The sequence below is a fragment of the Aquarana catesbeiana genome, linkage group LG09, assembly GCF_042186555.1.
Source record: "Aquarana catesbeiana isolate 2022-GZ linkage group LG09, ASM4218655v1, whole genome shotgun sequence".
NCBI classification, from domain to species: Eukaryota; Metazoa; Chordata; class Amphibia; order Anura; family Ranidae; genus Aquarana; species Aquarana catesbeiana.
The window spans coordinates 310,507,295-310,522,806 of NC_133332.1; the positions used below are offsets into that span (position 1 = coordinate 310,507,295).

General features: G+C 43.7%; 1 protein-coding gene across 1 annotated transcript in view; it reads left to right on the forward strand.

Moving 5' to 3' along the window:
- Positions 1-15,512, forward strand: part of FRMPD3 (FERM and PDZ domain containing 3) — a 152,702-nt gene that overhangs the window by 47,522 nt on the left and 89,668 nt on the right. Inside the window, exon 3 of the mRNA XM_073600651.1 lies at positions 8,908-9,053. Coding sequence (XP_073456752.1) covers positions 8,915-9,053 — 139 coding nt within the window. The 5' untranslated portion in view covers positions 8,908-8,914. The remainder of the gene's footprint in view (positions 1-8,907; positions 9,054-15,512) is intronic.

The window sequence follows — 15,512 nt, forward strand, 5'->3', positions numbered from 1 at the left end:
GTGATTTATGGTCACTGGCAACATGATAATGGTCATGATGGAATAATTTCTGTGGAATGCATGATCATATAATCAGCTCTACTCTACGACGGCAATAACACATAATGGCTCTTTGGAGGTTTTGTAAGTTGAATGTCACTCTGTTTGCTGGAGATTAATCATTCCACTAAGAGAACAAAGCACTGAAGTGCTGCTGAGAACATAGTCCGCTATTAGTACAGGCACCTGTTGCTAGGTAGATGTACACAATAGGCCTTTGGACATGGATGACTTCCAGTAACCTTGCTATGTGGACAAATGTCCACTGTTGTTTATAGAAGAAGTAATAAGTCAACATTTTGTCGGGCAGCATTGGGACAATTTTTGTGAACAAAACTCTGAACTGAGAGGAGTGACCAAAAATCAAAATCCCCCACAAACCTCTGCTGCCTCCTGGATTTTAAATGAAATGTAACCAGCCTATGGATATTCAATATTTACATATTCTTAATAATTAGTAAATGAGCTTTAAAAGAAAAAAAAGCCACCACTGACCTCCGTAGCTGCATGCATTGTAGAGCAATTCATTCTTAAAGTTCATGGCAGAAGTACTGTTCTCTAAGAACCCATACAATATTAGTACAGGCACCTGTTGCTACGTGGATGTACACAATAGGCCTTTGGACTTGGATGACTTCCAGTAACCTTGCTATGTGGACAAATGTCAACTGTTGTTTATAGAAGAAGTAATAAGTCAACATTTTGTCGGGCAGGATTGGGACAATTTTTATTAACATAACTCGGAACTGAGAAGAGTGACCAAAAATCAAAATCCCCCACAAACCTCTGCTGCCTCCTGGATCCTAAATTAAATATAACCAGGCTATGGATATTCAATATTTACATATTCTTAATAATTAGTAAATGAGCTTTAAAAAAAAAGCCACCACTGACCTCCGTAGCTGCATGCATAGTGGAGCAATTCATTCTTAAAGTTCATGGCAGAAGTACTGTTCTCTAAGACCCCATACACACTTTTAGATTTTCTGCAGATTTTTTGTCTTCAGATTTACCAAAACCATGTAGTGCAAGGGCCTGCCTGATTGCATACAAATTGAAACTCTTAAGGTTTGACCTCATATTATATGGTTTTGGTAAATCTGAAGACAAACGTCGGCAGAAAATCTAATAGTGTGTATGGGGTCTAAGCCTCATTCTCAGCATCTCAGCTCCATCTGATTGCCCTTCAAAGCTCCTGCACTCTGTTTACATTATAGTTGGGAGGCTGAAAGGCTGCTGGGAGGGGTCACTGCTGGGAGGGGGAGCTAAGCTGCCAGAAAAGGGGAGCAGGAGCAGCTGAGCTCCTAAGTCACTGCTGGGAGGGGGTAGTAAGCTGACCTAAGAACCTGAGTTACTCCTGGATAAAGGGGACCAGGGGGAGGTGAGCTGATGAGGCACTGCTGGGAAAGGGGTGTAGGCAGAGCTAAGCTCCTTAGTTACTTCTAGCAATAAGGAGCAGGGGGAGCTGAGCTGCTGAGTCACTCTTGAGAGGTAAAGCAGGGTGAGCTGAGCTGCTGAGACACTACTAAGGCCAACACTTTCAATCATTTCTTCAATTCTTGGTTGAGCTGAGACACTACTGGGAGAGGAGTTGGGTAGCTGACCTGATGAGTTACTGTTGACTTCTTTCATAATCTCTCTGCATTTGGTTCCATACCATTGTAGAGCCTCCTCAAAGGAAGTTGATGATAGAAGACTTCTGCCGGTAAAGGCATTGGGATCACAGGTCTGAACAGGTAGCAGATAGCTACATACCACCCAGAAGGTGTCACCTACTGCTAGTCCAGCTTTAACTGAGGTTCTCATTAGGGAGTCCATCATAAATAATTTACACTGGAATGGGGTGCAAGCCCCCCCCCCCGCCCAGTCTTTCCCTGAAGGTGAGCCAAACAACATATCAAGGCTTCAGGTGGATAAAGAGAAACCCTGCATCAGACATAGAGATAGTACTTGAACAGGTGTGTGCTACCAAGTACATCTATACTGGCCTTATAATGAATGCTCCCTGGAAAACTGATGTCCCCTTGGATTATTGGGTCTGCAGATCCAACCCATAGACCGAACAGGTCATATATGCTCTCTCCTTCCCACCCTGTAGCCTCAGCCATTAAACGCTTTACTGTGCATTATTTAAGATTTGCCATTTGCCTGGACCCCCAATTACTTCTTTGTGGGGTTCATAAGGTTCTTGAGTCGTACATGTTAAGATTGTTTTGTTACGATCCATCAGACCAAATCTAGGTACTTCGCTTGCATCTGAAGAAATACATTTAACGAAGTATCATTGAATACATCTGCATTAAATTATGTTTTTTTTTTTTTATCTGCCTTGTGATTACTTGCAATTGTAGAACAGCTTGACTTGTTGTGGATAGGCATATGTTGACACGTTGGCAACTGGCTGCCTTATGTTAGTGTGAATATGTGAACATATGTTGCCAGCACACCATGGATCCATGGTCAATAGTCCAAGAGTTTATTTAAAGTAATTACAAGTGCAACGTGGCCTCAAAGGCCACGTGTGCCTTGCCCTTTCCTTCATATAGTGGGACCAAGACAGGGTGGCTACATTCCTACATACAGTGGGACCAAGAGAGAATGGCTATGTTCCTACATATAGTGGGATCAAGAGAGGGTGGCTATGTTCCTATATACAGTGGGACCAAGAGATAGTAGCTAAGTTGCTTAATATAGTTGGACCAAGAGAGCGTGGCTACCTTCCTACATACAGTGGAACCCCCCTTACACAGCTTTAGGCCTGCCCCAGCCCCCACCCCCCCCAGAGCCTGACCACCAACATTCCCCAGTGCCTGCCCATGGGCCATCTCACCGAATCCGCACTCAGCTCCCCTCAAACCTGTACACACTCAGCACCCCCATCACACCTGTACGCACTCAGCCCCCCTCACACCTGTACACACTTAGCCCCCCTCACCCCCCTCACACCTGTATGCACTCAACCCCCATCATGCCTGTACGCACTCAGCCCCCCTTACACCTGTATGCACTCATCCCCCCTCACACCTGTACGCACTCAGCCCCACTTAACCGGTACGCCCTCATCCCCCCTCACACCTGTACGCACTCAGCACCCCTCACACCTGTATATGTCAGCCCCCCTCACACCTGTATATGTCAGCCCCCTTCACTACTGTACACACTGTATGCATCAGCCCCTCTCCTCACACCTTTATAGGTCAGCCCCCCTCCTCAAGCTTGTACACACTCAGCACCCCCCCAACTTCTGCATATATGTCAGCCCTCCTCACACCTGCACGCACTCAGCCCCCCTAATCCTGTATATATATGTCAGCCCTCCTCACACCTGTATATATGTCAGCCCCGTCACTCCTGTATATATGTCAGCCCCCCCTCATACCTTTATATATGTCAGCCCCCCTGACTCCTGTATATATGTCAGCCCCCCTCATTCCTTTATATATGTCAGCCCTCCTCACTCCTGGATATATGTCAGCCCCCCCACATATACAAATCTGTAAACACACAAAGCTCTGGCCCCTCCCTGTACACAAACACCCCCCCTTTCCTTCACAGCCCCTACTTGTAAATGAGGTCTTCCTACCTAGTCCCAGCTCTTGTTTCCACAAAGCTGACATGTTGCTGGGACACAGAGGAGCTGCAGCCGATCACACTACATAACACAGTACAGGCAGCTCACACGAGGGGTGCACATGCACGTAGTACCCAGATGTGGCAGTAAAGTGCTTGATGTCTGAGCTCAATGACACAGAGCAGCAGCAGTGGCCGATATTGTTTCTATATTTCACAACACGGCACCCCTTTACCCGCTCCTGCTTTCTCCTGGCTGTGCCGGGCCCCTTACAGTTGTATCGGCTATCCCCCCCTTGATGGCAGCCCTGGGTGGCTAAGTTTCTACATACAATGGGACCAAGACAGGGTGGCTACCTTCCTACATACAGTGGGACCAAGACAGGGTGGCTAAGTTCCTAAATACAGTTAGACCAATAGAGGGTGACTACATTCCAACATACAGTGGGACCAAGAGAGGGTAGCTAAGTTCCTACATACAGTGGGACCAAGTGAGGGTGTCTACGTTCCTACATACAGTGGGACCAAGACAGGGTGTCTAAGTTTCTAAATACAGTGGGACCAAGACAGGTTGGCTAAGTTCCTAAATACAGTAGGACAAAGAGAGGGTGACTACTTTCCCACATACAGTGGGACAAGAGAGGGTGGCTAAGTTCCTACATACAGTAGGACCAAGAGAGGGTGACTACATTCCCACATACAGTGGGACCAAGAGAGGGTAGCTAAGTTCCTACATACATTGAGGCCAAGAGAGGGTGGCTAAGTTCCTACATACAGTGAGGCCAAGAGAGGGTGGCTAAGTTCCTACATACAGTGGGACCAAGACAGGGTGGCTAAGTTCCTAAATACAGTAGGACCAAGAGAGGATGACTACATTCCCACATACAGTGGTACCAAGAGAGGGTAGCTAGGTTCCTACATACATTGAGGCCAAGAGAGGGTGGCTAAGTTCCTACATACAGTGAGGCCAAGAGAGGGTGGCTAAGTTCCTACATACAGTGGGACCAAGACAGGTTGGCTAAGTTCCTAAATACAGTAGGACAAAGAGAGGGTGACTACTTTCCCACATACAGTGGGACCTAGAGTGTGTAGCAAAGTTCCTACATACAGTGGGACCAAGAGAGGGTGGCTAAGTTCCTACATACAGTAGGACCAAAAGAGGGTGACTACATTCCCACATACAGTGGGACCAAGAGAGGGTGGCTAAGTTCCTACATACATTGAGGCCAAGAGAGGGTGGCTAAGTTCCTACATACAGTGAGGCCAAGAGAGGGTGGCTAAGTTCCTACATACAGTGAGGCCAAGAGAGGGTGTCTACGTTCCTACATACAGTGGGTTTAAGACAGGATGGGGTCATGTGTGGCCCCGAAACATTGCAGCTGCCTTGCTGTGATTGCTTTAAATTAACTCTTGGACTGTTGACCAGGTATCCATGATGTGCTGGTGACATGTGTTCTTATATAGCTTGATACCAGTGAACGGGCTGGCAGTTGTTACAGCACTTGCTTTACTTCAGGCCTGGCCCAGGAACGTGTGCAATGGGAATACGTTGGGTGATTGTGCATGCACAGTGACGGTGTGATTTGAAGCGTTGTATAGGTATAGCTAAAACATTTTTCTTTAGTTGTAGGGAAGAATTAGAACCCCTTTAAATTTTGTATTGCTTGTGTAATAGTACAAAGAAGCTCCACTGTGCCCTTGTGGGTTTGGTGAGGATATTCCTTCATGGGTTTAGGTGGCAGCTCCCCATCCATACAGCCTTACAAGTGGCCCTTGTAAAAACCTTCAAATGTAAGAAATGGTGGAAGTGCCAACCCACTAGTAAGTGTCCAAGATCGTCTTTCTTAGGCTGCTGTAAGTCTTGTTTGTATGATGAATGGAAATTTCCCATCAATAATATCACAGTAGTTTAGACTTTAGAACTACCACTGGTTGGCCCCAATGAAGGGGGGCTTTTGTAACCCCCAAAACTCATTGGATTTTTGAAAATTTTTGACTGCTACGTCTAATAAAGACCATTCTGATTTTTTGATGTTTTTATTGCTATGTTTGTTGCCACAGCTCACTTGTGTAAATAGACCCTTAGAGTTGTCACCAGAACAGGTGGTTAGGGGAATAACTTTTAATGGTGACACCTGTCCTGGTGACAATTAGCTAAAGCTGGCCAACGATGTGGTGACCTTCTGACAATTTTAACCATATTTGGTCAAGCTGGAGTTGAAATCCCTTGGAATGGAATGAAGTGGTTTCGATGGGTCGCAAGGAAGTGGGATCGAAATTACCTTGACTGAACCCGGCAGGAAAACCTGCTCACTTTTGACAAAATTATGTATTATATATTATAACAATAACCTGTTTTAACAACTTGTATTAAGCAACAAAGATATATGGTGCCATACAGAAATAAAATATACAAAGAAATGTACCCCTCGAAGTGGATGAGAAAAATAAATAAAATCGCAATCCATGTAAAAAATCAGAAGGGGCTATCTACAGGAAGATGGTAGGCTAAAGGTCCAGCTGGTCCATGGGAAGTCCGCAGAAGTCCATACAATTAGGTTACAATTGAGTTATTTTGAAGGGACAGCAAATTTACACTGTTATAAAAGCTGTACACTCACCACTTTACATTGTAGCAAAGTGTCACTTCTTCAGTGTTGTCACATGAAAAGATAGAAGAAAATATTTACAAAAAATGTGAGGGGTGTACTCACTTTTGTGAGATACTGTATATGGCCAGCTTTATAGAGGAGTTCTTCTCATTTACATACACTTTAGGGATAAGGCATCTTATAATAGGCACTGAGTCATCTGGTACCTGTAGTATTGATCCCTTTACCACATTCCTGTAAACATTTTCCTGGTCCTGTATTTTTTTTGAGATGTGAAATATCCAGGCCTGAAATTAAACCATACTAAATAAAAATTTGGTTCAATTTGCATGGAACATTCATTAGCATAATCTATGTCATCTGTTGCTAATTTTGCTTACATTTAAAGTGGACCTAGTACCAAAAATGTCTATTTAGTACCTTCACCCCTATGTAAGAAAACTAGGAAAATAAAATGATAGGGAGAAAAAAAGAAAAAAACACCTACCTTAGATCCTGCCCTGTTCACCTGGGGAGTAATGGCTGCAGTTCGAGAAGTTCCAAATGCTGTTTATTAAAAACCACCAAAGTCACACCATAGGACAACCACAGACAATGTAGGTAGATGCGTTTCACACAATAAGGTTGTGCTTAATCATTACATGCTCCCCTTCTTATCCAAACTCCTTGAACGTCTGGTCTACAACCGACTGAGCGTCCACCTCGCTGATAATGGCCTTCTTGATCCCCTTCAGTCTGGATTACATCCTCAACACTCCACAGAAACTGCTCTCCTAAAACTAACAAACGATCTACTAACGGCCAAAACCAATCAACACTATTCTGTACTCCTACTCCTGGACCTCTCTGCTACCTTTGATACGGTTGACCACCCCCTCCTCCTCAAAAAACTCCACGCCTTTGGTCTCCGTGACTGTACTCTTCGCTGGTTCTCTTCCTACTTATCCAACCGCACCTTTAGCGTTTCTTACAACTCTACTTCCTCCTCTCCTCTTCCTTTCTCTGTTGGGGTCCCCCAGGGTTCTGTTCTTGGACCTCTCCTATTTTCAATCTACACCTCCTCCCTGGGTCAGCTGATAGCCTCCCATGGCTTCCAATACCACCTCTACGCTGACGACACCCAAATCTATTTCTCTACCCCTCAGCTCACTCCCTCTGTCTCCTCACGTATCACTAATTTACTATCAGATATATCAGTCTGGATGTCACACCACTTCCTCAAACTCAATCTATCCAAAACCGAACTTATAATTTTTCCTCCCCATATGCCCCTTCCCCTGATCTCTCTCTCGAAATCGATGGCACAACTATAAGCTCATCCCCACATGCCAAGGTTCTAGGTGTAGTCCTGGACTCTGAACTCTCCTTTAAGCAACACATCCAATCACTGTCCAAATCCTGCCGCCTCAACCTCTGCAACATCTCCAAAATACACCCCTTTCTAACCAATGACACAACAAAGCTCTTAATTCACTTGCTGGTCATCTCTCGCCTCGACTACTGCAACTCCCTTCCCATTGGCTTACCTCTACATAGTCTATCACCTCTTCAATCCATCATGAATGCCGCTGCCAGACATCCACCTTACCAATCGCTCAGTGTCTGCCACTCCTCTCTGTCAATCTCTCCACTGGCTTCCACTCAGCCAAAGAATTAAATTAAAAATACTAACAACTACGTACAAAGCCATCCACAATTTCGCCCCCAACTACATCACTAGCCTAGTCTCTAAATACCAACCTACTCGTTCTCTTCGTTCCTCTCAAGACCTCCTGCTCTCTAGCTCACTTATCACCTCCTCCCATGCTTGCCTCCAGGACTTTTCCAAAGCCTCTCCATTTCCATGGAATGCCCTACCCCAATCTGTCTGCTTATTTCCTACTTTATTAGCTTTTAGACGATCCCTGAAAACCCATTCTCTTCAGAGAAGCCTACCCTACCCACACCTAACAACTGTATTTTCATTTTCTCCATCAGCTCACCCCCCCACAGGTATTAACCTTTTGTTTCCACTTGACCCTCCCTTCTAGACTGTAAGCTCTAACGAGCCGGGCCCTCTGACCCCTCCTGTATTGATTTGTATTGTAAGTGTACTGTCTGCCCTCATGTTGCAAAGCGCTGCGCAAACTGTTGGCGCTATATAAATCCTATATAATAATAATAATAATATGTATAGATATATCTATATCTATATCTATATATATATACATATATATATATATCTATATCTAGATATATATCTTGATCCTCCTCACCCCATCCATTTGAGAGTGAATTTATTTTTGCTTTCACAGCTCCTGGTCATCCTGGTCAGCATTCCAAAATTAAAGTGAGGTTCTAAAAAAAAAAAAGATCCCGGTGTCTCCTCAGCTAATAACTGATAAAACAGTTGAGGTTTGTAGTATGTAAAAAGAAACATCATTTAAAGAAGTTTATAAAATTGACACTTTTATAGCATTCAAAATGTTGCTATGGGGCCCTATAAATTATAATTATGGCCCTAGGTCTAAGGTAAGTATCTATTTTCTACTAAGTTTGTTTTTTGTAATTATTTTTATTTGGCATGGGGATACTAAGTAGCAGTACCTTGGATTTTGTTGGTGTAAGATCCACGTTAACATAGTCAACATTTAGTTACCGGTAATTCTTGAACATCTAATTACTCCTGTCTCCTCTTTTTGTGCAGTCATGTGATGTGGACGTGTGCTATGGAATGTGGTCAGCTGACCCCTCAGTCTATACGTCAAGTCACCATTTCTCGTCAACCAGGAGTTGGCTTTGGATTTGTTGCTGGCAGTGCAGGACCCGTTGTTGTACGATCTGTCATTGCAGGTGAAACTAAAAGATCAATTCATTTTTTTTTTTTATCATTTCAGTCTATCCCATTGTAAATAATAATTTATTGAAGTAACATCTGAAACTTGCTACGTAATCATTTCACATTCAAGTTCAGAGCATTGTATATACACTATATTGTCAAAAGTACTGGAACACCTGCCTTTAGACGCACATGAACTTTAATGGCATCCCAGTCTAATGCCACGTACGTACGACCGGTTTTGCCGTGGAAATAAACTCCGAAGGTTTCTCCGACGGAACTCCGACGAAATTCCATTCAAGCGGTCTTGCCTACACACGGTCAACCCAAAGTCCGACCAAAGTCCGACCGTCCAGAACGCGGTGACGTACAACACTTACGATGGGACTAGAAAAAGGAAGTTCAATAGCCAGTAGCCAATAGCTTGCGTCTCGTACTTGCTTCAGAGCATGCGTCATTTTTGGTCCGTCGGAACAGCACACAGACTATCGGTTTTCCCGATAGGAATTGGGTCCGTCGAAAGTATTTAGAACATGTTCCATTTCTAGGTCCGTCAGAACTTTCAAAAAAAAAAGTCCGATGAGGCCCACACACAATCGGAATAGACAATGAAAAGCTTCCGTCTGACTTTTTCTGTCGGACATTCCGCTCTTGTGTACGCGGCTTTAGTCTGTAGGGTTCAATATTGAGATGACACCCTTTGGAGCTGTAACAGCTTCAACTCTTCTGGGAAGGCTGTCCACAAGGTTTAGGAGTGTGTCTATGTGCAGGCCGGTCAAGTCCCTCCACCCAAAACTCGCTCATCCATGTCTTTAGGGACCTTGCTTTGTGCACTGGTCCAAAGCACTTGGTGAAAGGGGGATTAGGTTGTGGGGTTGTTTTTCCAGGGGTGGAGCTTGGCCCCTTAGTTCCAGTGAAGGGAACTCTTATGCCGCATACACACAGTCTGATTTTCCGACGGGAAATGTTGGATGTGAGCTTGTTGTCGGAAAGTCCGACCGTGTGTATGCTCCATCGAACATTTGCTGTCGGACTTTCCGCCAACAAATGTTTGCTAGCAGGTTCTCAAATTTTCCGCCAACAAAACTTTGTTGACGGAAAGTCCGATTGTGTGTACATAAGTCCGTCGCACGCATGCTCGGAATCAAGCTGAAGGAGCCGTACTGGCTATTGAACTTCCTTTTTCTCGGCTCGTCGTATGTCTTGTACGTCACCACGTTCCCACGTTCATAATTGTTGGCCAACATTTGTGTGACCGTGTGTATGCATGAAAAGTTTGTGCCAACAACCTTCAAACAAAAATCCACGGTTTTGTTGGCAGAAAGTCCGTCGTGTGTACGGGGCATTAAGGCATCAGCATACCAAGACATGTTGGATAATTTCATGCTCCCAACTTTGTGGGAACAGTTTGGGGATGGCCTCTTCCTGTTCCAACATGACTGTGCACCAGTGTGCAAAGCAAGGTCCATAAAGACATGGATCTGCGAGTTTGGGGTGGAGGAACTTAACTGGCCTGCACAGAATCCTGACCTCAACCCGATAGAACACCTTTGGGATTAATTAGAGCGGAGACTGCAAGCTAGGCCGTCTCGTCCAACATCAGTGCCTGACCTCACAAATGCGTTTCTGGAAGAATGGTCAAATATTCCCATAGACACACTCCTAAACCTCGTGGACAGCCTTCCCAGAAGAGTTGAAGCTGCTATAGCTGCAAAGGGTTGGCCAACGCAATATTGAACCCTATGGACTAAGACCGGGATGCCATTAAAGTTTATGTGCGTAAAAGGCACGCGTCCCAATACTTTTGACAATGTAGTGTATGTCCCTCCAGACCAGAACTACTCTTTGGAATGTAAAGAATATCTATAGCATTGCATGTTTTAATATGCAAATCCATGTATTGCTTAATTTTTGTGGCAATAAAAAGAGGAGTTCTAGACACATGTCCATTGAGTTCAACCAAAAGACAAAAATAAATAAATAGCATTGCCAGAACCCTTAGCCTGCAACTGATCAAGAGGAAGGCTAAACTCTTATAAGGCATAGTCCAGTTGACGTGGTGCTATTGCTTATAACCATTAACATCCAGTTGTACTTAAGGGTACCTTGATGGGTAGGTGATGGCACCTCATCCCTTCACACAGTGGAAACCAAGTATAGAAGAAAAAAGGAGACTTTCCTGTTGTCATCCAAAACCAGCAACACAAATTATTCCATAAAATGTGTATTTATTACAAATATGGGTAAAATGTTGTTGGTTGAACTGGATGGACTTGTGTCTTTTTTCAACCAGGTTAACTATATGTCTTAATAAAATAGTGTACACCAACATAGTTGTCACATACCTGATTGGAGGCCAAATTGATGAGAGGGCTTTCCTTGTGGCTAACTGTTGCGTACCCATGGTGGTGAAAACAGGGAGCGCAAGGCCCTAAGAAGCAAGGGCGCTGATTAGGTAGATCTGCTGGAGATTGCTTGAAGAAGTGTCTACTGGGTAGCTATCAGCTGATCTGTCAAGACTGTTGGCAGGACTACTGTTGGTCTTGGAGATGTAGCAGGACCAAGGCAGCGGCCACAAGCAAGATGGCACACACCACGGAAAGAGGGCAGACTGGCAGAACTGGACTGAGGAAGCATATGGATGGAGGCCAAGGTCATACATGGAGAGACCAGCCAGGGGCTAGGCAGGAGCATGATCAGGAACGGAGTCAAAGTCATACAGAGGAGCAAACCAGGGTCATGCACATTTAGTCAGGAGAGGCAAAGTCCTTTGAAAAAGCCAGGAGTCAGGCAGCAGAATGGTCCAAAGACAGGCCAGGTCGGTAACGAGAAGTCCAAGAAATACAGGATACACAGGAGCAAGAGTACTAGTAGCTGAAGATCATCCATGCATATCTGGCCACAGCCGCTGTGTTTATATAGGGGGTTTGGCATCAGGTGGTCATGAACGTGTGAATGAGCATGGTCATGTACAGTATCGGCAACTATGCCAGGTCTTCTTCTTAGCATATGCACATTTTTGTTCTGACGTCTCCTTCTCAGCACATACTCACCTTTGCTCTGAATGATGCCCTGACAATAGTGTTACTTCTATACTTGGTTTCCATCCATTTATACTTTGAGTATTTAAAACATATTGAAGCTTTCCTTGAGGGAAAATCAGCTTTAAATCAATTCTGTAGTGTGGCCAAGGGTAAGCAGCTCATGCTATAATGTGCAAACATGAACAGTACATGGAAAACCTACCCTCCTCCAAAGCCAACAGCTCAGAGCTGTCCTGTGCTGTTTCCACTTCTTCTAGAATTGGCATCCCTACTCTTTGGCCACTGGAAAGTCACTGATGATGCAACTCCTGCCCATGCGGACTGGAGTTATATTGTCTCTCCAACCCAACTCTACTCTCTGCATCTTACAGATCCTAGGAATAGGCCACAAGTGCACACTTTACCATGCATGTGCTGTACACTAGAAATAGATTGCTAGGAACAAAAATAACGTTTTTTCTGGCAGAAAAGGAATGCAAAGGGTGTTCTACCACAAAAATCCATTGCCTAGAATTTTTTTTTAAAGAGCGAAGTTTTACTTTAAAGTACATGTTCACTGAAACAAAAAATGCCTCCACCTATCTTCCCCAATACCACTAGTTGTGTCCTTATCCCCTAGAGCAGTGGCCATCAACCCTGTCCTCAGGGCCCACTAACAGGCCAGGTTTGCAAGATAACTGAAATACATCACAGATTATATCATTTGCTGCTTAGTGATTGCAGTATTCTAGTATGCATCTCCCCAAGGTAATCCCAGCCTGTTAGTGGGCCCTGAGGACAGGGTTGATGACCACTGCCCTAGAGGACCGTATTTCCCTCTTACTTTGTGGGTCTTGGAGTTCCTTAGAGTATGAGTTTAGTAAAATTTAAAAATATCCCCATACTGCCTCAATAGCTGCATCTACCCCAACCCACCCCACCACATCCCACAGATATGTACTTACCTTTTCTGATAGCTGCAGCCTCCTGCAATTTCAGCGGCCCAGTCTAGTGCCAGGCCACCTGTGCATTAATATCCCATAGACATGGACAGCATAGTGGCTTGTTTCCTCCCACACTCTGAAGTCATGCTGGTAGGTTTATTGGATCAGCTGATTGTGACCAAGATGGTTGCTTCACCTACTAAGTGCCATGAGTTCCCAGGGGGAGAAGTGTTATAGAAATAATACATTAGAATTGAATGGGACATTGCTCCTGCTATATGGGTATGGCCATTAAAGTCTAAGGGACCTTTGCACTTGATTGTAGCCTGGCACTAGATTTTTGCCACAGCTGTAGGATGAGGTAGACCATCAGGGTGGGGGTGGCGGGTAAGTTAGTGATATTTAGGCAGATAAGGAGGAGGCATTTTTTTTCTCTTAGTGAACATGCACCTTAATAAACTCCCAGACCCACAAAGCTAAATAAGGTCATCACACCTACTCCATGGCTAATTTGTCAAAAGAGCACAGATAGATTATGTACATTTTGAAAAGTTTTCTGATATGAGGCCTCATATGAAGTTACTGGATCCTGTGGGTTGCCTCCCAGTTGTGCATACCAATAGACAAGACTGACAAAGTTAATTGATCGTGTCATCTCACTATAACCAGACTGAACTTGCAAACAGGCTTGACCTTTCCAGCTTACACCTCTAGGCAAGCCACAGGCATAAAAAGCATGCAAAGTGTTTCCTATCCATATTTTAAATTTTTGCACATTTTGATAAAAGGCAACAAGATTGTCTTCTGCCCTAACTAGGTAAAATCTTTAGCTTTTTCCTGTATCTGCATAATTGAGCATTCCATGTTTTTTTTTGCTTTGGTTGTTCAGTTGGTTGTTTTTAGGTGTTAGGCCTTATGCACACTGGATGTTATTATAGCTGCTGTTTTTGGCTTCAGGCATTTTTTTCTGCAACCAGTAAACTCCCCAGCATGCTATCCTATGTGTCCATGCACACATGGGCTTTCATCAGTGTTTTTTGGCAGGGGCGTCTTCTGGCTGGAAAACTCCCCTAGAACTTTCAGCTGTAAAAATGCTCTAACGCTGAAAAATGTGGTTATTCTGCGTTTATGAGCCTTTTTGAGCCATAAGATTTTGTGGGAGTGCAAAACTCATTCTACAGCTTTCTATAGCTAACGTTTATGGCATTTTTAGAATGTCCAGTGTGAATGAGGCCTTAAATGTGCTGCAATGTTTATTTTATCTCTATATGTATAAATGAGAAACATTGTATGTGATTAGCACAGTGCTCTCGGGGGAATACTAGGATGGGGGGGAGGCAATTAAACCTTGAGCCAAGTCAAATAATATATGTTTGGTTGGTGGCCCTGAGGGAAAATACACCCTTCCCTTTTAGACCTCAGTCAGAGCAGGACCTTCTTTACCACTAACACTGGCATTCACACACTAAATACTGTCCTGGCTTTGATTGATGTGCCCGAGATCTTTACTTTGACTCCATTGAATACTTTGATTGATATGTCCAAGATCTTTACTTTGAGCCCATTGGACTCTTTGATTAATGTGCCCAATATCTTTACTTTGAGTTCATTAAATACTTTGATTGATGTGTCCAAGATCTTTATTTTGAGTCCATTGGACTCTTTGATTGATGTGCCCAAGATCTTTACTTTAAGTCAATTGGACTCTTTGATTGATGTGTCCAAGATTTTTACTTTGAATCCATTGGAATATTTGATTAATGTGCCCAACATCTTTACTTTGAGTCCATTGAATACTTTGATTGATGTGTCCAAGATCTTAATTTTGAGTCCATTGGACTCTTTGATGTGCCCAAGATCTTTACTTTGAGTCCATTGAATACTTTAAACGATGTGTCCAAGATCTTTACTTTGAGTCCATTGGACTCTTTGATTGATGTGCCCAAGATCTTTACTTTAAGTCAATTGGACTCTTTGATTGATGTAGAATTGAATACAAAGAGCTGCGCTTAGAACAGTAATTTAGGTGTGCTGCCTCCCTTAAAAGAGCTTCCCTAGGGATTCTCTACTAACTAGAATTATACTAACAAGGGTTGTGGCGCTTCCTATGGGGTAATAGATGGGAGGGGTGGTTACCCAGATGGTTTCCCTCAATAGATCCCAATAGAGGTACCTGGTACCTACCAGGGAAAAAACTTAGTTACCGTAAGGGTATATATGTCTGTGCCTACACACATACACATATATATCCACATGCACCCGTGTGTATCAGCAGATATAAATAAATAAATAGATAGGTAATGTCTTCAAGGGGTCTGGCCTGAGGCCCCTAATACTGTGGTAAATCTGCACCATATACCACCACTAGGTGAAAATATCTATACTATATATACGTAAACCTTATATGCTCTACTGATCCAAAATAATTCAAACCATCAAAATAAACCTCTGCTCCCCGTGCAGAAAAAGCATGTGTAAATATGAGTAAAAAGACATTACATATTAT